Source organism: Zalophus californianus, chromosome 8 (genome assembly GCF_009762305.2).
Source record: "Zalophus californianus isolate mZalCal1 chromosome 8, mZalCal1.pri.v2, whole genome shotgun sequence".
In the NCBI taxonomy this organism is placed as follows: Eukaryota; Metazoa; Chordata; class Mammalia; order Carnivora; family Otariidae; genus Zalophus; species Zalophus californianus.
In genome coordinates, this window is record NC_045602.1 from 40,639,162 (window position 1) to 40,660,973 (window position 21,812).

Genomic DNA, 21,812 nt, shown 5'->3' on the forward strand with positions numbered 1-21,812 from the left:
AGCCAAGTAGGACCTTGTGAGGGGCAGAAGGAAACTGGCAGGGGACAGCAGGAGGAGACAGTCGGGACGGCACGCAGGACACTCAGTCCAGGACCAGATCCGCCGCGAGGCGGGGAGACCAGACGTCGCACTTCTCCTTAAGCATCGCTTTATCAAGGCCTTGGGCCAAGAAGGCCTAAATATGGGGCGCCTGGGCGGCTCAGTCGTTAAGGGTCTGCCTTCGGCTCAGGTCATGATCCCAGGGTCCTGGGATCGAGCCCCGCATCGGGCTCCCTGCTCAGAGGGAAGCCTGCTTCTCCCTCTCCCACTCCCCCTGCTCACGTTCCCTCTCTCGCTGTGTCTCTCTGTCAAATAAATAAATAAAATCTTAAAACAAAAAAAAAAAAAAAAAAAGAAGGCTTAAATATGAGCTTTAATTTTACCCCGGGCTTCTCCCATCTCTGATGTCAAAAGGCCTACACTCAACCCAGCCAGACGGAGGTGCCAGAAGAGTGTGCGACTCTTGAACTCTTGTGTGTTCAAGCCCCACAATGGGTGTAGTGACTACTAAATATATATATATATATAAAGAAAAAAAAGAAACCAGTCAGAGTTCAGGCAGTGCTATGGAAAACAGAAGGAATGCCTAAGCCTCCCTTTTTACAGTACGGGTCCTCCAGAGTGCAGGCAGCCAGCTATGCCCTTCTTGTCTCCGGCTCTTTCTGGAAGGACATCACTGACCCAAATGCAAGGAGTGAAGAAAAGCCAAGCAGGGCAGGCATCTGCCCAGCTGGTTCCTGAGAAACCCAGAGCAGCCGATGGCAAACCCGACACCAAGGCTGCAGGTGAGCCTCACAAGGGGCAAAGCACAACTCTTTGGACCACGAAAGGGGCTCAAGCCAGGTTCCCGGAGGTTGGCGGGCGGTCCAGGGCCCTGAGGGAGTCCGGGCAGCTCCAGGAGGAGCACAGCAGGCCCCAGGGCCGCCCAGAAGCCACAGGCAGGACAACAAGCCTCGGAGAAGCTGCAGAGGCTGCAGAAACCCCAGGAAGAGTTTCCTGTCTCGAGCGCCAGTCTCTCTCATTCCAGGAATCCCCTTTTCCTGAAGCTCGCTTGCTGTTATTTATTTATACAAGGCTGAACCCCACCTTCCCGAGCTCTGCAAAGCGCTCCTCACCACAAAGCCCGATTGTGCTTCCACATCCTCACAGCCAAGGCCGAGACAGAAACTGGCCTGAGGGAAGACGGTCTGTACCAGAGATGGAAACGCAGTCTGATTTAAAGGCGTGGGTCTCCAATAACAGAGAGCTTTGTTGGGACAGAGAACACCCTCCTAACAGCGTGGCGTGCCGGGGGTTCTGGCCTATCTTGGTGCCAGGGGGCCCTCCAGCAGGTGAGTTGTGGCTGTTTGGTTTTGGACCATCTCCAAAGAACCAGGCCTCACCATGGGGCTGGCTGAGAGATAAATCAGCATTCTCTTACAGAGAGGCATAGCAACATTTTATTAAAGCACAACACACAGATGAAAGATACGTCAATAAGAGAAACCCTGAAATTCTTTTTTTCCAAAAGGAGATGGGAAAACTACCGTCCCCCAGAACTATTCTGGCCCAAACAACAATGATTTTAGTAATTCAAAATTCAGTGATTTTTCTTAGGGCTCACAAGGTGGGTTTTCTCTCTGCCCCCAAACCTCTCTCAGTAAAAAGTTTGGTCAGAAATTATTTTTAAACAGGCTCATACCTCCTCACAACAAAATACATCTACAAAGTGCTAAAACAGCCCATGGGAAAGTTTGGATCTTGATGCCCTGGATAGGTTTCGGCTTCACACGGAGTCAGGTGGATGGTCTTCTGGACACCAAACCCAAAAGCATAGAGGGGGTCCCAGAGGGGAGCGGCTGGCCTAGGTCTAAAGCACCCATGGCAGAGGGAACAAAAGAGGAAAAGGAAGTCTGTCCACTGGTCAGTTCCTCGGTGTGGCTTCTCCCAGCTGCTGCCCCATCTCCCGCCTGCACTGCCAGTGGGTGCACAGTGCCTCACTCATACCGGCGAGTATCTAGAGCTGACCTCCCTAGAAGGCTGGCTCCATACCTTCCTTCCTCCCCACAGAATGTTTGCTTTCCTCTTGGTCCTCCATGCAACATTCTGACAGGAGGTCCCCAGCCTCTCTCATCCCAGAAGGCACCTCTAAAGCCATGCTCCTGTCCACGCAAATGATGAGTAATTACCACTAATTGCCCCTCACGTCCTACTAACCCCAGGAGGTCCCCTGAGCAGGGAAGGAGGGAGAAAGGAGGGGAAGGCGGGAAAGCCAGTCAGGGTCGCTCCCATTCTGCCCCACCCAGCCCCCCAAACCCTCCCCCTGCCCCTGGGCGGTGCAGGCGTTCCTGCTCTCCAGCCAGAGGCCTCAGCACTGCTGAGGGTTCTATTCTACAGCTCAAGCCTTCTTAGAGACAAAGCTCTGGCACCGTTGACCATTTCCGAACCACACAGCTTTAGAACGCAACTCCTGGAAGGAACTCCTCGGGTCACCCAGTCTTCACCGCTCAGGCCACGTCCCTCAAGCTCATGCACGCCATCCATGTGGCCCAGTGGGAGGTGGTGCCACCTAACGGGAGCGGGCCAAATCTGGGTTCTCTGCCAGTCCCTGCCCCTGGGAATGCTAGGTGGCCTCAGACAAGTCTGGTTTCCTCTAGAATGAAGCAGGAAAAACCACAGTACCCACAGGGTCATTCTGAGGATTAAATGCGTGAATGTATGCAATACTTCTCTGGGACACAGAGAACACTCAAAGAATAAAACTGTTATCACTGCACAAAGCACTATTCAGACAGAAGAGGGCCTCAAGGACCAGTCCTGCTATGTTTCTCACTAGGCTCCATGAAATTAGCAACTCTCTCCACCCCTCTGGGCTCGGTTTCTTTCGACCATCACTAAAATCCAACTCACATCTCCAAGGTCCCTTTTTTAAAACACACACAGACACATTCACACGGTTTATTTCACATGTGTACATAACACGTGTCTGTACACCGGGGTTTTCAACTGCAGCACAATGGACACTGGAGCAACCTAATCTTTTGTTGTGAGGAACCACCCATCCTATACATTTTAAGATGTTTAGCAGCATCCCTGGTCTCTACCCGCTAGACGGTAATCGTTCTCTCCCCAATCATAACAAAGAAAAATGTCTCCAGACCTTGCCAAATGTCCCCTGGGGGGCAAAATGGCCCCAGTTGAGAACTAGTCATGTACACACAAACACACGTACGCACATGGAATAATAGGATGCCCACTCTGAGAGTGAAGAGCTAAGCAGGGTAGAACAGAGGAAAACTACCTCTCCAGGTACAGAGTCCTTGCAACGTGCGCAAGGCAACTTTACGGGCACTGAGACCACAAACATACGCAGTACTCTGGAGCGTCTTTACGTCTGTGAAACAGTTACTGTGCTCATAAAGACTGCCTGCAGACTTAATTTGGCTTGCACATACAGAGTCCTATTTACTGCGAAAACTTGCCAGGCCGAGCTCCCCAGGTCTAGTCCAAAGTGTGCTCAGGAACTCGGCCTGGGGGAGCAGAACACAGGGGGTTCTGTGTGCTGCCTCTCTGCACACTCACCTTGAGATACTTGAGGAAAAGGAAGCCGCCTTGGGGCAGCAGGCGGCTGTGGGTTATTCTTAAGGAAGAGAGCAGCTTGCCACATGTGCTTCCCTCAGACTTGATGTGTTAGCAGATTTGACGAAACTTCTCTTTTCCCAGTTCAGAAGAGCTAGGGGCTTGGTAGACAAGGCTTGTGTATCCATGGACACGAGACCTACCCACTTGCTAATCTAAGTAAAAATGAACAGTAGTCATAAAGATGGAAGACAGAGGTTAATTGGAGGAGGGGAGGCGAACATCTGCCTTAAGGCGAGGTCTGTTTACCCCCAAGTGTTTAAAAATGAGAATCCTGAATTCCCTTTCTACCTTATTATGACTTATTTAACATTTGTTTTTAATTTGCCCAAGATCATAATCTTCACCAAGGACCACGTATAAGCCAAACTTGAACTTGAAAACCAAGCTGGACCTTTGTTCTGCCTGCATGAATTAGCGCACAAAGGGGCATCTGATTTCTCCCTTCCCTAACAATCTGGAACACTACTCCCTATGTATGTCACTAATGCTGGGAGAATGGGCCCTAAGACAGGCCTCAGGAAACGAAGGCTCTAATCCTGGCCAATTCACTTGTGAGCCACGGAGACAAGTTATTTCAAGTGCTGAGCCTCCTCTTTAAGTACACTGACAGTTCCCTGCTAGCAGATGCATGGAGTAAATTAAGTAGAACTAGGAAGAGCTACAGAGTCCTAGTTACTCACACTGACAAGGAAGTGCCACGAGTAGAATGGTAGCCCAGACCCATCCACTATTCCCAAAGTGGGTTTTGGGGAACACCAGTCCCATGAGATGCCACTTGGAAATAAAGCATTCTGTGGTTCCTTCATTCATCCAACAAATACTTATTGAGGGCCTTCTAGATGCCTGGTGCTATAAAGACAATAGAGAGCAAAAGAGACCCACTCCCTGACTTCTTCACTAAGTTTAGGATCCACAGACAAGTATCCAGAAACGGGGCCACCTCTCTCCCCACAGTAAAGGGAGTTCACATACAGGGAGCAAGGAACCACATCTGAGGCTGGGAGGCAGAGAGCAGGAGGGGAGACGCATGCTGGCGGGGGGGCGGGGGGGAGGGCTCGGGGGTAGTATTCCAAACACAGCGTTGGAGGAATACTGCACAATGCACTCCCTTGTAAGAGATTCATGGTACACACTGGCGTGTTAACAGCCCCAGAAGTTCTGTCCTACCTATTAACATCCCAAGGATGTTACTCTGGGAAATGCTGAGTGGCATTATTGTTCTCGTAGCCTACAAGAACCTTCCGTATGAAACAAAAGCTCTTGTTCATATAACTGGAAAACTACGTGTCCTCTCAGAACGGCCAAAATACCTTGGGCTTGCTAATGTAATTCTAAAGTATTTTCTTTGGCACAGACCTATAAAAACATATGGCTTCCACAACTGCTGACATATTCCCAGTATCACAGATGAAGAAAAACCCACAGCTACAAACCAGTGGGCCAGAATCAAAGGTCTACCTCCAGCACAGACATCTGCTTTATTTGTTAAAAGATGCATGTACAGCCTAGGGGCGCCTGGATGGCTCAGCTGGTTAAGCGTCTGACTCGTATCTCGGCTCAGGTCATGATCTCAGGGTTGTGAGATGGAGCTTCGCGCTGGCCTCGGTGCTGGGTGTGGAACCTGCTTAAGAATCTCTCTCTTCCCTCTCCCTTTGCCCCTCCCCACCCCAAAAAAGATGTATGCTACAGCCTCAATACTGGGATGAATCGAGAAAACCTTCAAAAAAGTAAAATAAAAATGATCAACCACCAATGATCAAGTTATCAACGATTATACCCTGAAAGATACCAGAAGTGAACAATGATTGCCCTTGTTAGCCTACAATGTCCATGAGGAAGACGGATTTTGCTGTTTATTTTATTATATATGATGCATAAAGGAAATGTAAATAAATAACAAATCCACATGTGCAGATTTTGTGTATAAAGTACTGTGCTAGGGGTGACAGGGATCAAAAGGGACAGTTGACAACCAGGGTCCTTAAGAACATGGATTCTAGAAAAGTAGCAATCCAAAACTGAATATCATTAAGTGCCCAGGGAATGGTACAGTATAAAGACTAAATTTTACAGGGGCTAGGGAGGACCGGAAAACCTAGGAATGCTGATGCTGATAATGAGTTTATCTTAACAAAGTCCTTACTGTACCAGACAATGTTCTTCATGCTTGTGTACAACCTTATTTCATCTTTGCAACTATGAGGTAGGTCCTAGGAATACATCAGAATATGGCCTTGGCCTCAGCATTCAATGGACATCTGTTATTCAGCTTCAGCGTCAATCTTCAGAAGGCCTGAATTTCTGCCTAGTCAATAATCATGTGGTCATAGGGGTGACCAACATTATTTAATTAATGTAACAATGTGAGAAATAAGGAAATGAAGCATGTTTGAATTCATCATCATTATCTGAACATGCCCCTTCAAAAACAGGGAAGCATTCTTTTTTTTTTTCTTTAAAGATTTTATTTATTTGTCAGAGAGAGAGAACGAGAGAGCACGAGAGCATAAGCAGGGGGAGTGGCAGGCAGAGGGAGAAGCAGGCTCCCCGCTGAGCAAGGAACCAATGTGGAACTCGATCCCAAGACCCTGGGATCATGACCTGAGCCAAAGGTAGGTGCTTAACCAACTGAGCCACCCCGATGTCCCCAGGGAAGCATTCTACATGTAAAGTTTAATGGAAATCTCCTTGTGAGCCTTATCTCTAGAAATGTTATCAGTGGCAGAAGTATGTTATTTTTTGGTTGGAAGAATACAATATAAGCATGAAACATTAATCTTACATAGAAAACAATTACAATGTACAACTACAGTTCTTAAATAGAATTAACTGCATTACTAATATTAAGAGTACATTAAAAAAGAACAGCAACTGTTTCTCAATATTTTTAAGTTGAAATAGGCATACTATATTCTACTTCTAAACTCTATAGAATTGCGTGGTGTGCTCACAACATTAAATGGAATAACCTTTAGAAACTATATATGCACCCTTAGCAGTCAGACTGTGGTCTCTAAATAACGTATTTCACTAAAAGGAATCAGAGCTCCTTCTAGAAATAGCTGATCTGGAAGGGGGAAAAGCACAAGGTAAGCCTGGAACGTCCTCCCATAACAGTAAGCAAGGAAGCATCAAAGACCACTGGGATTGTATCAAAAGGACTCAGGAGCCAATGTGAAGAGGCTTCCACCAGCTAAAGATGAAACAATTGGAGTATCAATAAAAATAATAGTCACAAATGGATTGAAACACAGGAAATAGGTTGAAATCCCTGAGCTCATATTTTAAAACATAATTTCATTGGTCACCTTTGCAGGTTATAAGAAACCAAATGGAAAACGAGTAAATAAAGGGAAAGGATCAAGCATTTAAAATTGCTTTCCCCATATTATCTACAGGGGTCAGCATACTTTTTCTGTACTGGGGGCCATATCTTTTCAGTTCTGTGCCAAATATAGACTCAATGGCAACTATTCACCTCAGCCCTTGTATTGCAAAAGCGTCCAGAGGCAATATGCAAACGAATGAGCCTGGCTGTGTTCTAATGAAACTTTATTTATAAAAATAAGTAGCAGTCTGGATTTAGCCTGTGAACTTTAGTTTGCCAACCTTTGACCTAAGGTAACTAATAGTTCATGAGGGACAGTTTCTCTTTTAAAAAGTAGTATAGGGCACCTGGGCAGCTCAATCGGTTGAGTCTGCCTTCAGCTCAGGTCATGATCCTGGGGTCTGGGATCGCGTCCCACATCGGGCTCCCTGCTCAGCGGGGAGTCTGCTTCTCCCTCTACCCCTCTCCACTGCTCATGATCTCTCATTCTCTGTTTAAATAAATAAATAAATAAATAAATAAATAAATAAATTTATATAGTCCTATAAAGAGTACAGAGCAGAATGTCAAGTTTGCTACCTCAATATTTCACAAGATTTCAAAATCATGTACCACACTTTCATGATTTAAATCACCTATGATCCAGGCATAATAAAGATGATGAAAACTATGAAAATAAGAAACTGTCATTAAAAAAAAAAAACAAAAAACCAACACTCATTTTTTTTTGGTCCCCCATGAACCAAAAAGATCTTGTTCCTTCATCTTACTTAGTATTCACAAATATGCAGTAGAGCATCACAGAAACAATCTAGGCATTTATAGAGTTGTGAAATTATCAGTCTTGCACTACAATGTCAAACTTTCAAAATGTGACCATCAGTTTGGCCACTACAAAGTAATAATTGTTTCTGGGAAGAAACATCAATGGATACTAAACAATGGATGAAAGTTTGATGAGAAACAGGTTATTTCCAGTATCTTCCAACAAGACACTTATTAGCTACAAAGAGAAAAAATAGTAACTTCCTTGGAGAACCCTGGCAGACATCATTTTTACCAAGTGATCAAAATTAACATCAACTGTAGCAGGAAAAAGAGGTGGTGCCTCATGAGAAGCAGAGAAGGGCACAGTAGCAACTACGTAGTTTTCATGCCTAAAATATAGAACCTGAATCTATTCATGAAGAAACATCTGAAAGAAAAGCAGAATTCAAGGTCCTTCTACGAAATAAATGGCTGTAATCTTCAAAAGAATATAAGGGACACAAGACAAAAGAGCTGTTCTAGACTGAGGGAGACTAAACAGATACAACCAAGTGTAATGCATGACCTTGGCTCATCCTGGATACCTCCCCAAAATTCGTTCTTTTTTTTTTTTTTAAGATTTTATTAAGTAATCTCTACACCCAATGTAGGGCTTGAATCCATAACCCCGAGATCAAGAGTCAAATGCTCCATGGACTGAGCCAGCCAGGTGCCTCCCAAATTCTTTTAAATGTTTCTTTGGCTCCAAAAGACAGTTTAAAGACAAGTAGCAACATCTGAATAAGGTCTATAGATGAGACAATAGGTCTATGTTAATTCCCTGATTTGATAACCACATTGTGGTTATTGTCTTTGGTGTTAGGACATACGCGTGAAGTTACCTAGGAGTAAGGGAGCATTGTATTTGCGACTTACTCTCAAATGGCTCAGAAAAAAAGTTACGGAAAAACAGAAAGATAAAGAAAGTATAGCAAATACTAACGTTTGGGGAAATCTAGAGGAAAATACGTGGGAATTCTTTGTACTATTTTGTACTTTCTCTATGTCTGAAAATATCTCAAAGTAAAAAGTTAAAATTAACATATATATTCCATATATATGAACTAACAGTACATACATCATTCTGTTGAGAGCTATTTGATTAAGAATTCACACAAACTGGCAATTCTGTTACAGTGATATGTAACTCTTTCCAAAGGTAACTGATAACCATATAAATTCAAAATCTGCACTAAGAACTGAAAGTTGATATGCTAATTACTTTTGTTGAAGCATTTCTGGTCCTCGTGTGACTATACCATTTAATCATTTCCTATAAAGATATTTTTTAAAATGCTGCAAGAAAACATCCACTTATTAAGATATTGGTTAAAATTTTTGGCTGCTAAACATCTTAATAAAGTTGTAATAATACTATAAATTATCTGGATGACATTACTCATTTCTTTTTATATCCCAGAAATTCATTCAATGATGCACTTAGTTTTAGTCTTGTGCAAATCCTGGTTTTAAAATGCAGTCTATTCAGCCAAAATGTTAATTCAGTAACCTTCAAATACACCATTACCCCATTTTGCCAAAGAGCACCCTAGGGTACTGGGGCCCAGAGCCAGACCAGGGGTGGGCTGGACTTCAAGGGGAGGCCAACTGTGGCCAAACTCAAGTCCCAGACCCCTTGAGCCATACTGCCTCTCCAAGGGAAAGGAATGGCCGGCCAGCAGGGTCTGCTCCTCTATCTCTCAGGCCTTGGGCTTTTCTGCACAGCAAATTCCTCTCTCTTCCTTCAGTGCCAGGCAAAAGCAACTGTTTTTAAGGGGCTCTCCCAAGCTCCAGTTGCTCTCACCATCCCAGCCCCTTCCTGCGTTAACTCTCCTTACGAGAGCCTTGCCATCATAATCCATTTCCCACTCTAGAATTCAGCACCAGAGTTTCCCTCCCTGACAAACATTTTATAACAGAAAAGCTTGTGTTGTAAAGTGTTTTCATGTCACATATCTTTAGCACGCCTACTCTAATACTCTACTTCTCCTCTCTGTGGTCCTCCTAGAAAATAGTTCAATAGATAATATAATTGATAAGCAAAGACTATATCCAATTTACATCGAAAATAATATGCAGGGGCGCCTGGGTGGCTCAGTTGGTTAAGCGACTGCCTTCGGCTCAGGTCATGATCCTGGAGTCCCGGGACTGAGTCCCGCATCGGGCTCCCCGCTCAGCGGGGAGCCTGCTTCTCCCCCTAACCCTCCCCCCTCTCATGTACTCTCTCTCTCTCTCATTCTCACTCTCAAATAAATAAATAAATCTTAAAAAAAAAAAAGAAAAGAAAATAATATGCAGGGCACCTGGGTGGCTCAGTCATTAAGCGTCTGCCTTCAGCTCAGGTCATGATCCCGGGGTCCTGGGATCGAGTCCCACATCGGGCTCCCTGCTCAACAGGGAGTCTGCTTCTCCCTCTGTCCCTCTGCCCACTTGTGTTCTCTCTCTCTCAAATAAATAAATAAAATCTTAAAAAAAAAAAAACAAGAAGAAAATAATATTCAGGGGTACCTGGCTGGCTCAGTTGGTGGAGCATGCGGCTCCTGATCTAGGGGTTCTGGGTTCAAGCCCCAGGCTGGGTGTAGAGATTGCCTGAAAATAAATCTTAAAAAAAAGAAAAGAATATTCATGCATGCACAAGCAAGTGGACTTGGTCAAGAGTAGGAAGCAGGCAAACAGACTAAGTCAACAGATGCACGTGACAGAATTTTATATCATGGTATCTAAAGAAACAAGTTTACCACCTCAAGATGTGAGAAGAAAAACACAAGGGAAATCAGAGGGAATCGATCAAACAGAGCCGCAGAGGACAGAAAAGAAAGATCGAGACAGCAATGAACACTATCTCTGAAACTGTGAAGAGACCAGCCATTAAAGCTCTGACTACCCCCGGCAGGGTAGGGATTAAAAGTGCCTCTAAAGGAAAGGGCTGGAAATGCCACCAAAATGAATACAGACATGTTACTCCTCACTCCTCTTTAACTTGTACACAGCATTTCTTTGTGCCTTGTTCCAAATGGCATTTTCACATGCATTTGGTGGTCAACTCTCACTAGAGGGGCACTCTAGCACTGTGGCTGGAATGATGGCTCAAACACTTTCCAGAGGGGGGACTCTGGGCCCCTCACTTACACTCTGTCTCAGCTTCCTCCAGGATAAAACAGATCATGAGAGCAGATGTGCAAGCATCCAATGCGGTAACAGTTGTAAACAGTGTGATACAGTGCCCCGGAACACTGCAGGTGCCTACAGGGCTGTTTTTTTAAAATGTTGATGTTTAAATATTCATGCTGTCAACATCTGACAAATGTCTGTGAGTCACTTATCATGAGTCAGGTGTTACGGTTTAATAAAGAAGTATTTTGAGGCGTACTTTCTCTGTTAGCACTGCAGGGCTCATTGTAGATCCCCCTGAGTAGTGGAGAGAGTAAAGCCCAGTGATGCAACTGAGCCCTAGTCTGGTTTCCATCCTTCATAACTGTTTGATCCTGGGCAAGCTCACAGTCTCCCTGAGCTTGTGCTCCTCAGTGGGCTGGATGCTCTCTTCCAGCTCGGAGGGCTCCAAGGGTACCCAGGCAGGGTCCTTGCAAAAGAATCTCAGGGAGGAACACCCAACCCCTAACAGGTATGTATTATAAATCCATCTGACCTTAGCGACCTCGATTTATCCTTTTGGAATTTACAGGGAAGAATGTAGTCCCAACGATCAGAAATCACTACCGCCAACAAATCTGGACTTGTTAACTGATCAGCATTTCATACCACTTATTCCTATTTCTTTTGTTTTTTCTTCCTCATTGTTAGATCTTTTTTTTTTTTTTAAGTAAGTTCTAGGGGCGCCTGGGTGGCTCAGTCGGTTAAGCATCTGCCTTCAGCTGAGGTCATGATCCCAGGGTCCTGAGATAGAGCCTCACATCTGGCTCTCTGTTCAGCGGGGAGCCTGCTTCTCCCTCTCCCCCCACCCCCCACTTGTGCTCTCTTTCTCTCTGTCAAATAAATAAATAAATAAAATCTTTTAAAAAAAAAGAATCTGCCTTCAGCTCAGGTCATGAGGCTCAGGTCATGATCCCGGGGTCCTGGAATTGAGCCCCGCATCGGGTTCCTGCTCAGTGGGGATGCTGCTTGTGCTCTCTTGTGCATGCTCTCTCTCAAATAAGTAAATAAATAAATATCTTTTTTTAAAAAAAAAAAAGTAAGCTCTATGCCCAACATGGGACTTGAACTTGTGACCCTGAGATCAAGAGTCACACACTCCACTGACTGAGCCAGCCAGATGTCCCTAGATCCAGCTATCTTTTTAATCATAGTTACTAACTCTCTCATATTTATGTCTTTTTGTTTTCCACATTTTTTTTTAATAGATCTTCCTACAAATAATGGCCCCATTCACTGTATGAGGTATAAGACATTTATCTCACTAAGATTTAGTGTCTTGCAATACTCAGATTTCCAGAAGGGCTTAGCTAGAATCCCAAGTGCCTCCCCACGTTCTATCAACCATACTCAGAAGCCTCTCCTGTTACTCTTTCCACCATGCTATTGTTTTCAGAAAGAGACCACCTGAAGGATCATTTGGGAAGTGAAAGAAAAAGCTGAATCCTAATTTTCAACACCCACCAACACCCACACATGTACATACACACACACCCACACACACAGAGAACGGGGAGTAGGAAGGAGACTAATACCTTCTCTACAATTCTTAAAATAATTCTCTGTGGAAATGTTTAGTATTTATTTGTCAACTTACTGAAATAGTTATAAATGACTGAGACTGATTTTTTAACTTAGAGAGCTTTAAAAAAGCAACCAATTTATACATTATTTTAGAAAATAAACAATACGGGAATAATATTTGCACGCTTGGTTCACCAGAGTTTGGTTTACTAACCAAACTATGTTGTAATACAAATCGCAGGGGTAGCAAGCAAGTTCACGCCTCCCGCCTTCTTCTACACCAAATACACACTTGTGTATTCTTCCAGCCCTCACCGAGTTCAACAAGGAAAAACTGGCCCCAAGTTCAAAAAAGTTCTAATGTTAGTAGATAACCACTTTTTTCTCCAAAGAGGGTATACATGCAGTGGTGACTTTCTGGGGGCCGCCCACTAAAGGTTATGTAAGTCCTCCGGGGTACAGTCCTCCAGAACAACTTAAGCCCCAGCCACTCACTTCGACAACTGTTTATTTGAGAAGGTGCGTTCCCAGGTCCAATTTGTAAAGTCAGAACAAATCTACCCACCCTCCACCCCAACCGGTAACTCTCATCAGGATTTCGGAACCGAGAAACAAAGGTCAGCCGTCTTCCCAATGGGAGGAGGAGTTAGTTACATCAGGCGTGTGAGTAGTCAGTCACAAGGGTAGAACAGGAAGACCCAGACTTTAAACTCACAACCAAGTTTCAAATCTTTGCGCCGTCAATTACCAGTGGCGTGACCTTGAACAAGACACTTGACCCCTACTAGTCCGCTTGCACAGCAGCAAAATGGGAATAGCAAGTACCTACTTCCTAGCAGGTTAGAAGCTATGAGAAATATTAAGGATTTATTTATTTTTGTAAAGATTTTATTTATTTGACAGAGAGACACAGCGAGAAAGGGAACATAAGCAGGGGGAGTGGGAGAGGGAGAAGCAGGCTTCCTGCGGAGCGGGGAGCCCGATCCCAGGACCCTGAGATTGCAACCTAAGCCGAAGGCAGACGCTTAATGACTGAGCCACCCAGGCGCCCCATATTAAGGTTTTAGAAGCTAAAGCCAAGTGCTTTCCAAATGGGGCGGAGCTGTTAACACCCTTCAGGAACAGCAAATGAGAGCCCCCACTTTACATCTGCCAGCATTTAAAAGTCATATTAAGACAAAAATCTCTGGTAATTTGGTGGGGGGGGAGAGATTCTTTTCCTTATTAGCATTTTTTGACTACCTAGGAGGTTGAACATTAGTTTCACATATGTGGTTGTTATTTGTAGTCTCTTCTTTTGGGAACTTTTTGTTTATATTTATTTTATGGTTACTTTCTACAATTATGGTGAACACCTGGGGCCTTGTTCCTCTTGAATGAAACAGATTTCTTCTTTCCTTTTTTTAGGATGTATTTGTTCATTTGAGAGAGAGAGAGAGAGAGAGCATGAGCATGAGAGGAGGGGCAGAGGAAGAGAATCCGGAAGCGGACTCCCCACTGAGATTTCTAAAATGCTATAGCACAGTTCCAGAGTGTGAGTTCATTCCCTGTCCTGAGGACTCCAGGTAACTAAAGTTATCACCCCTTATCACAACTACAAAAGCTCCAGAAAAGAGCCATGTTTAGGAAAACACTTTCATGGTTTTACTTTCAAATTCTGAAATGTGTTTCTAAACTAACTGCTCATTTTCCCATGAAAATCTATAGGCTATATACATAATGAAAAGATTTAAGATTCTGAAATTTATTTTAGAACCTTAAAGGTATGTCAGTGGAGGTTAACTCTGAGCATCTCTAAGCATTCACCTTATGAGTCGAAGAAAGAAACTACAGCGCCCCAGCGTTGCTCATTCAGCAGATACGGTACAGAAGAAAAGGCAGGTCACCTTTTCACCTTTATTTCCCTTGTGTTTCCTTCATTCCCGAATGCCAAGGTTTTGGAAACTGCAATTTATTTCATCATCCCTGAAATCCAGTCCAGTTTGAGAGAAGATAATAAAGCATGGGACATAGCAAAACCTCCTCCAAAAGTACATTATCAGGCTAGCCCATTTGGGTTGTTTTCTACACGCTTTTAAGCATTCAGTCCTTTCCCATCCCAATTATTTGTCACATCACAGTATCTGCCTCTGACAGCAAATGGGTTGTATTTTGATTCCCATCTTTAGCCTTCAAAATCAGCCAGCTGCAGACATTAAAATGAGGAAACATGTCCCAGGTGTGTCCTATCTCTCAATCAAGGCACAATGTTTCATTATTCAACGTGTAGCTAAAAGGTTCCCAAAGGTTTTGAGTTTTCTCACGGCGTGCGGAGGAAGGGCTTGTACTGCCAAAACGTCCAGAACCTTCACCCTAGCCAACTGGCCCTTGGTTTGAGAACACCAAAACTATCTAGTCATCTGATGCACTGCCCCTCAATCTCTGCCCAACTCTGCCTCTTTCTCCACATCTTCATCTTCAACTCTAGGGCTCGTCTGTACAACTGGGAGACCATCTACTGCTGAGCGTCCTCTGTCACTGAAACAAGTCTGACTTCTTCCCAGTTCTAGTCCCATCTCTTCTTCCTCCTGTCTTCTCCCCCATTCATCTTCCACCCTACCCTACTGCCCTACAAACAAGCTCCCACTCCAGCATCCCCCATAGGCTCTTCTCCACGGCCCGTGGCTCTTCCTTCCCCCTCCTTGCGGGAGCCAAACTTCTTCAATGGGTTGTCCGGAATCTGCTTTTCAACATCTTCCAGGTTACAGTAGACAGAAAATGTGTAAGGTACACAGGGAGAGCGTGGGAAGCCTGCCCGACACTGCGGGAGTCTGGTCTGGGGTTCTGGCTGAGTAAGGGATGGGCCACTCCCTGGGACCAATCCACAGCACAGCACCGGGCACCCAACTGGGAAGTGCTGAGCTAGTACCCCTCTGCCTCCCTATCTTTATCACCCCCATTTGCCTGGATCACTTGTCTCACTGGGCACCAATAACTTCCTAATTGCTAAATTCCCAAAGCTCCTCTTCACTCCCCCACCTTCTTGCCCCCTCTCTCTGTGGTGTCTGATGCTGAGGACCAGCTTCCAGGATGTCACAGGACCTAGCACGGCTCTTACCTTGTCAAGGGCTCCTTTCCATGCTGCCCCAGTGACTTCTTTCTCTGCTCTGAGCATCTTGTCCCTTCTTCTCTGGCTCCCTTGCATCATCCGGTTGCTGCGATTTCCACTATCCACTCAGCATCCCCTCAGACCCCATGCACCTCCGATGAAACTCAGGCAGTTCCTTGAGACGAAAACCCCTCACAGCCTGTGTGAGCTCTGCTATTGCCAAAATGGTCGATGAGCATCTGTCTAGCATGGGGCAGGCAAAGATGGAGCACCAGGGCCCCACCTGGAAGAAGTCATTCCCCCAGGTTACCGAGGCTTAGATGGCGAGAATTGTGACATCAGCCAGCCGTTTTCTGCCTTCACTTACTACCCCTCCCTGTAGAAATTCAAGCAACCATTCCAGTCTCTCCCATCCTATCTTTCTGTTCCATTCAGATACTCTTGGGCACTTTTCACCTCACCCCGGACTCCTAGGAGTCTCCTAACCCTCGTAGCTCCTTGCAGGTCCTCTCCCTCCAATCATCATGATCTAAGCACACATACCAGTCACATCACTTTCCAGCATAACTTTCAATGGTTCTCTGCTGCTTCTTGAATAAGACTGGATTCCTTCACTGACACTCAAGGCCTCCCATGCCCTGGCCCCTCATCCTTCCAGGCAAACGGAATAACTTGTATTACCCCCAACAGCCCTGAACTTTTGGCCTTTGCTCTCCCGGGGCTGGCTTCTACCTCATGATTGGGGTTTAAAGAAGACTGTACTGTTTGTTTAAGTTTTTATAATTAACAAGAATCACTTTGAATTAAAGAATGACTGAGTTTCAGGGACTAGTTTAGGTTTGGGGGGTTTGTTTCCTTTTTTTAGATTTTATTTTTAAGTAATCTCTACACCCTATGTGGGACTCAAACTCACAACCTCGGGATCAAAAGTCACATGCTCTACCAACTGAGCCAGCCAGGCACCTCAGGGACTAGTTTAAAACAACTTCCTCTCCTTATGTTCCTTGATCATGCTAGCCCAAAACAACTTTTCTATCCTCTTTCCTCTGAAGATTCTTTTCTGGACTTTGTTGACTCTTAACAAAGACTTCCTATTAGAGTGGTCTGTGTTCACACTACTTCAATATTTAGCCCTATAGGGCAAAGCTGGGTCTACTTCATCCTCTTTCCCACGGCCCGTGACAGGTCCTCAGTAAATATCAGATGAAGTTGAGGAGTTATGAATTAATCTTAAGGGTACCAACCTAAATTTCTCCAGTTTGGCAAGTAAAGTTGACTCTAAGTTGGAATATAAGTAGGATAGCTGCATTACATAGATCTGGATTATTGCAGCTTCCAACGAGTTAATCATTTAAATTATTTTTTAGGTCGCAATTTTTTGGGGTAACTCTGCACATCACTGTAAAGGCAGGAACACTCTGTTAAAAGTTAAGATTTTTGTGTCCTAGCTTACTTTCTCCTCCAGAATTCCATGAAGTGAGATCAATAAAGAATGAGTCCAACCTATAACTTTCCGAAAGTTAAGCAAGTCAGGCATTCCCTACCGGATCTGCAGACCTACCCAAAGGAAAAAGATGGACAGCTTTCAAGTTCCCTCCACAGACTCTGTCACCATTTGTCACCCCATCACCCCAGCAATCCAAGTGCCAAAACTGCAGCAACTCAGGCAGGGCCCCTGCAAAAGCTCGTTGCATGTAAAAAACCCTCATTAAACCCTGAGTTATATTTAGAAAAAAAATGGAACAGAAGTTATATTTAGATGAAATGGCTTTAAAGAATTTTACCAAAAGCAGCATGTTTATACCGATCTTCCAAAAGAAAACGATTTACTCATTCCCTTTTACATACAATTCCTAAAGACAGACCACTTCTCTCTCTGTACACAAAGATTTCTGCTGGGGTTCCTTTGTATCAGGAAGGAAGCAGGCGCATCCAGGATGCTAGCAAGACTGGCCATGGGCAGCGGTAGGATAGGAAGTGCTGAAAACCAGCAGACATTTGGAGAACAGACCCATTTCCTACAGAAACCTTAGTTAAGCTGGTCTGAGGAAGATGCCAAAGGGTGATGCTTGAGCTGCATGATAGTAGCTCTTAAATGCAGAAACTGGACGCCAAAACCATATAGACTCCCTTGGCAACTCTACCTAGAACTGTTCTTCTCCAAAATGTCGTCAGCACTCACATGATGGTCCAATTCCTCTCTACCAGCTCATAGCTAAGTCACTGAACCACATTCAGCATTTTCGTCTGGGCTCTCATTAGTCTTACACTATTTTTGACATCCACTTTCTTCCGCATTGGCTTACGTTTTCCTAGCAAAAAACCAGTCACTGGCACCAAGGTGGTTTAGTAAACTTGTGAAGCCTTTTCGTGAATGAATGTATAATTTCAGGGTGCCTATTTGAAGGAGTAAAAGACGGTGTGTGGCACTTATTCATCTCTTCATAGGCCACAGGGTCCCCAAGGCTCCAGAGGAGAATGAATCATGGCTTGGAGGCTTGGCACACACCCCAGGCTAAGGGGACCTCTTCTCTAAAGAGCCTCAGGAAAAGGCCACTTCCCAGCCTCCCAGCCAGGCCAGAGTGCAGGGCAAAGGTAAGGCATAAGGAAGAGAAGGCCAACCTGCAGCACGGGCCAGCCCCCGGTCACCCCCAGCAGGAATCACGCCAGGGGATGAGGGTGTCACAAGCCCTGATGCTTGCTATTCCTAGGGTCAATTAACACCCTGAGGACGCCCCAACCAATCCCGACTTTGGTTGTGGCTTGGTATTTCCAGAAAGTGTGACAGCAGCAGAGAAGTGAAGTCATCCAATTTTATACTACTTAGAGGCTTTAGAGGAGCAACGCCTAAGGTTGTGAAATGTAGTAATAAAACAAAAAAAAGACCTGGGATGCCAAAAGAGAGACCAGATCATATATTCCGGGCACCCCTCCCCCCACGTCAGCTACCCGCCCCCCACCCCTCCTCTACCCACTATCTACATTCATTTTACCAGGATTGGCCCCCAACTGAGGGCCACTTTGTCTGCACCTACAATTTGCCTACTGTGAGAATCACATTAATTACAACAATATAATCATCCACAGGAAAAGCATCGTCTCAACCTTACAGTCCAGACAATCAAGTGCTTAAGTGTTTCCTCACTTGCTTTCCTAAAAGCCCATGATACTCAAGGATAAGGTCAAAATTAGTGGGTTCTATGGAGCTCATCTAACAGCAGGAAACTTCCCTGGCACATCAGTGAACTTTGTAACCAGGCAGGCCTAACACAACTATGGGCACAGAAGGGGCACAGAAACTACAGGGAAACTGAACTTACTTCTGTTGGGGCAATTCACCGGGGGAACGAGACTATGTATGGGAGTGGGATAGGACACACTAAGTTCCTTCTGAAAGGCTGCATGCAAGAAGACTTGAGTGTCCCTGGAGGCTTAAAAGGAGAACAGTGACACGGGCCCAGGCCGGGAACGGCTGCAGGAATGAGCAGGGACAGTCAGAAACAGGCAGGGAAAGAAAGGTTGGCTTCTCCAAGGAGGGCTCCAAAATTCCCTGGCAGGCCTGGATTTAGTCATCAGGAATCCCCAGTACCAGTGATAATCAGCCTGTGGAAGCTCTTGGGCAAAAGAACATGTAAGGTGGGGCGCCTGGGTGGCTCAGCTGGTTAAGCGTCTGCCTTTGGCTCAGGTCATGATCCTGGAGTCCCGGGATCGAGTCCCACATCGGGCTTCCTATTCAGCAGGGAGTCGGCTTCTCCCTCTGACCCTCTTCCCTCTCGTGCTTTCTCTCATTCTCTCTCTTACTCAAATAAATAAATAAAATCTTCAAAAAAAAAAAAAAAAGAACATGTAAGGTGGAAGACGGAAGGGAGGGCAGTAGAAGATGGCAGAAGGAAGAAGGGATAGGACACAAACAGAAAACCTGTCCCCCCGGGGCTCTTGGGGTGGGGGTGGGGAGCAACAGATGAAGACAGGCGGTTGTCAGAGTCAGGGTTCAAAGGGGAAGAATGAAAACACCCTAAAGAGAATTGGGTGGGTGGAAGGAAGAGCCTGCCTGAGGGAAATGATGGGTCCTATTTGGGACATTTCTGGTGACTTTATCTGCACCAGGACCTGGATCAGTGCTGACTCACGGACCTTAATGCCTCCCAGACTCCTCTTTCCAGACATCTAATGGTAAATGGAAAAATGGGACTGTGTTAGTATCACCCTCTCGCACACAAAGTGACAGGGACCTGAGCAAAAAGTGAGCTTTCAAAATCCTTGCGGAACTGAGCTACATCTGCGCACAGGGAAGGGAATCAGTGGAAACCTAAACGAAGTCCCTGCAGCTTGTTTTGCTCAACTTACCCACTTTCAATATGAATGAGAAAAGGCACCAGTCAGATGCCCGTATCCAGCCTATATTCAGGACTTCCTGGGGGTGCTCCAAAGCAGGGACAAAACCGCGGGGCCTTCCTTCCCTGCTTCAAAGGTGAAGGTGTGTGGTCCCACGCCCCTCTCCCCAGGTCAGAGCCCCCTACCTCCACTGCCACATCCCTTCCGGCCCAGAGAGAGCCTCCACTGAACCCACAGCGGTGTCTCCACTCTCCACCGACCCTGTACCACGTCAGCAGGCAGCGCCCATTCATCACCGAGCACTTCTCAGGCGGCCCTTTAATTATGATCACTATTTAAGGACAGCTTAAACAAAAAGTGAGTCTGTCGGGCCTGCTCCTCAGGCGCCAACACCTCCCGCCCCCGAATCAAGAACGAACTGGCGGGCACTGGGAAGCAAAGAGAACCACCAATGCGCGCGTGGCGCCCAAGGGACCGCGCGCAAGAGCCTGACACACAGTCACAGTAAGTAGGTGCTCACCGAAGATCCGCCATCGGACCTAGCACCTGGGCAGTCGGTCCTGGGGTGGGGTGAGGTGGCGGCTCGGGGGACACAAAGGCCTCGTCGGCCCAGGGCTGCGCCCCTCGCGACGCGGGGGGCGCGAGTTTAGGGCCAGGGAGGGGGCGATGGAATCCGCCCTCATTTGCACGTCGTCTGGGGCCCGGTCAATTTGCTTAATCACGGCTCTAAATGCCAGCGCGCAGCACACAATGCGCGCCCATTAACAGGTTTAAAGTGTCGCAGCGCTCGCTTTAAATGAGAAAAGCCGGCAACAAAGGGGGAAAAAGCCAAGTTCCTCAACTTGAAGAATGCCTCGGGTCACCCTCCAAATCATCTAGGGGAGTTTAAAATCCCAAGCTCCACAGAACAGTTGAAGCCCCTGCTCGAGGGCTTGGCGGGGGGGCGGGGGGGGGGGGCGGTGAATAATCCGCCACGAATACCGGGTTTCTTAGGAACCAACTCGCAGCCGCTCAGTGAAATTGAAGTCGGGGGCAGCGTCGCCAACCCAGCTCCCCCGGCCCATTGCCTAACTGCCAGGGAAAGCTGACGGATCTCCAGGAAGGAAAGCGAGAACCAAACCCCCCCCCCCAGCCAAAAAAAGCCGGCACAAATCCAAGTTTTCCTTTACTGCCAGCAAAGAATTTTGGAGGCCAGGGAACACCCCCAGAAGTGGACCCCAAAGCCTCTCCCCAACAGAAGGGGAAAACGTAAAGGAACTTTACTTTCATCCAGACACTGCCCAGCGCAGCCTAACGCTCGGCCGCCACAGAATAGTTCAACTCCGCAAACATGTTCTGCCCAGGATCCTCCCGGGACGGCCCCATCCCCCACCCCATCGCCGAGCCGGTGTCGCATCCCGCCGGCCCGGCCTCCCACCCGCCCGGGCGCGGCCCGACAGGCACTCACCGTGCGCGCTCCTCCGGGAGACAAGGGTCCGTTGGAGAGGTACGGACTGCTCAAGTCTGGGATCATCAGGAACGGGTACCCAGGATACGGGGGGCCCTTAAAGAACGCGCCGTCCTGGGGCCTTCTCACTGCGGGCAAGACCGAGGCGGGGGTGTGAGGCCCGGGCCCCCGGGACAGCGCGGCGGCAGGAGACCCGGGGCGAGGACCGCGCTCCAGGACTGCTGTGGCCGCGGAGGACGGAGAGCAGGGGCACGGCCACGGGGCCAGGGGAACCGTGGGCGGCCTGAGCTGAGGCGCTGGGCGCAACGGGGCCCGGGACTGGGGGCTGCCCCGACCCGCACGTACCTTCGGCGAAATAGTCCCGCGGCTTCTGGAAGGCGTCCCGGGCGGGCTGCGGGCGCCTCTCCGCCTGCGGAGGAGACACAAAGGCGAGAGCGGGTGAGCGGGCGCGGGGCTGGGGTCCCCCGGGGTCG

At 46.8% G+C, this 21,812-nt stretch overlaps 1 protein-coding gene across 2 annotated transcripts in view; it reads right to left on the reverse strand.

Annotated features, from left to right (window-relative positions):
• Positions 1-21,812, reverse strand: part of TCF7L1 (transcription factor 7 like 1) — a 150,712-nt gene that overhangs the window by 128,638 nt on the left and 262 nt on the right. For both annotated transcript variants that reach the window (XM_027623678.2, XM_027623677.2), the window contains exons 2-3: positions 21,685-21,748; positions 21,340-21,467 (exon numbers count right to left, since the gene is read on the reverse strand). In XM_027623678.2, the coding sequence (XP_027479479.1) occupies positions 21,340-21,467; positions 21,685-21,748 (192 nt within the window). The remainder of the gene's footprint in view (positions 1-21,339; positions 21,468-21,684; positions 21,749-21,812) is intronic.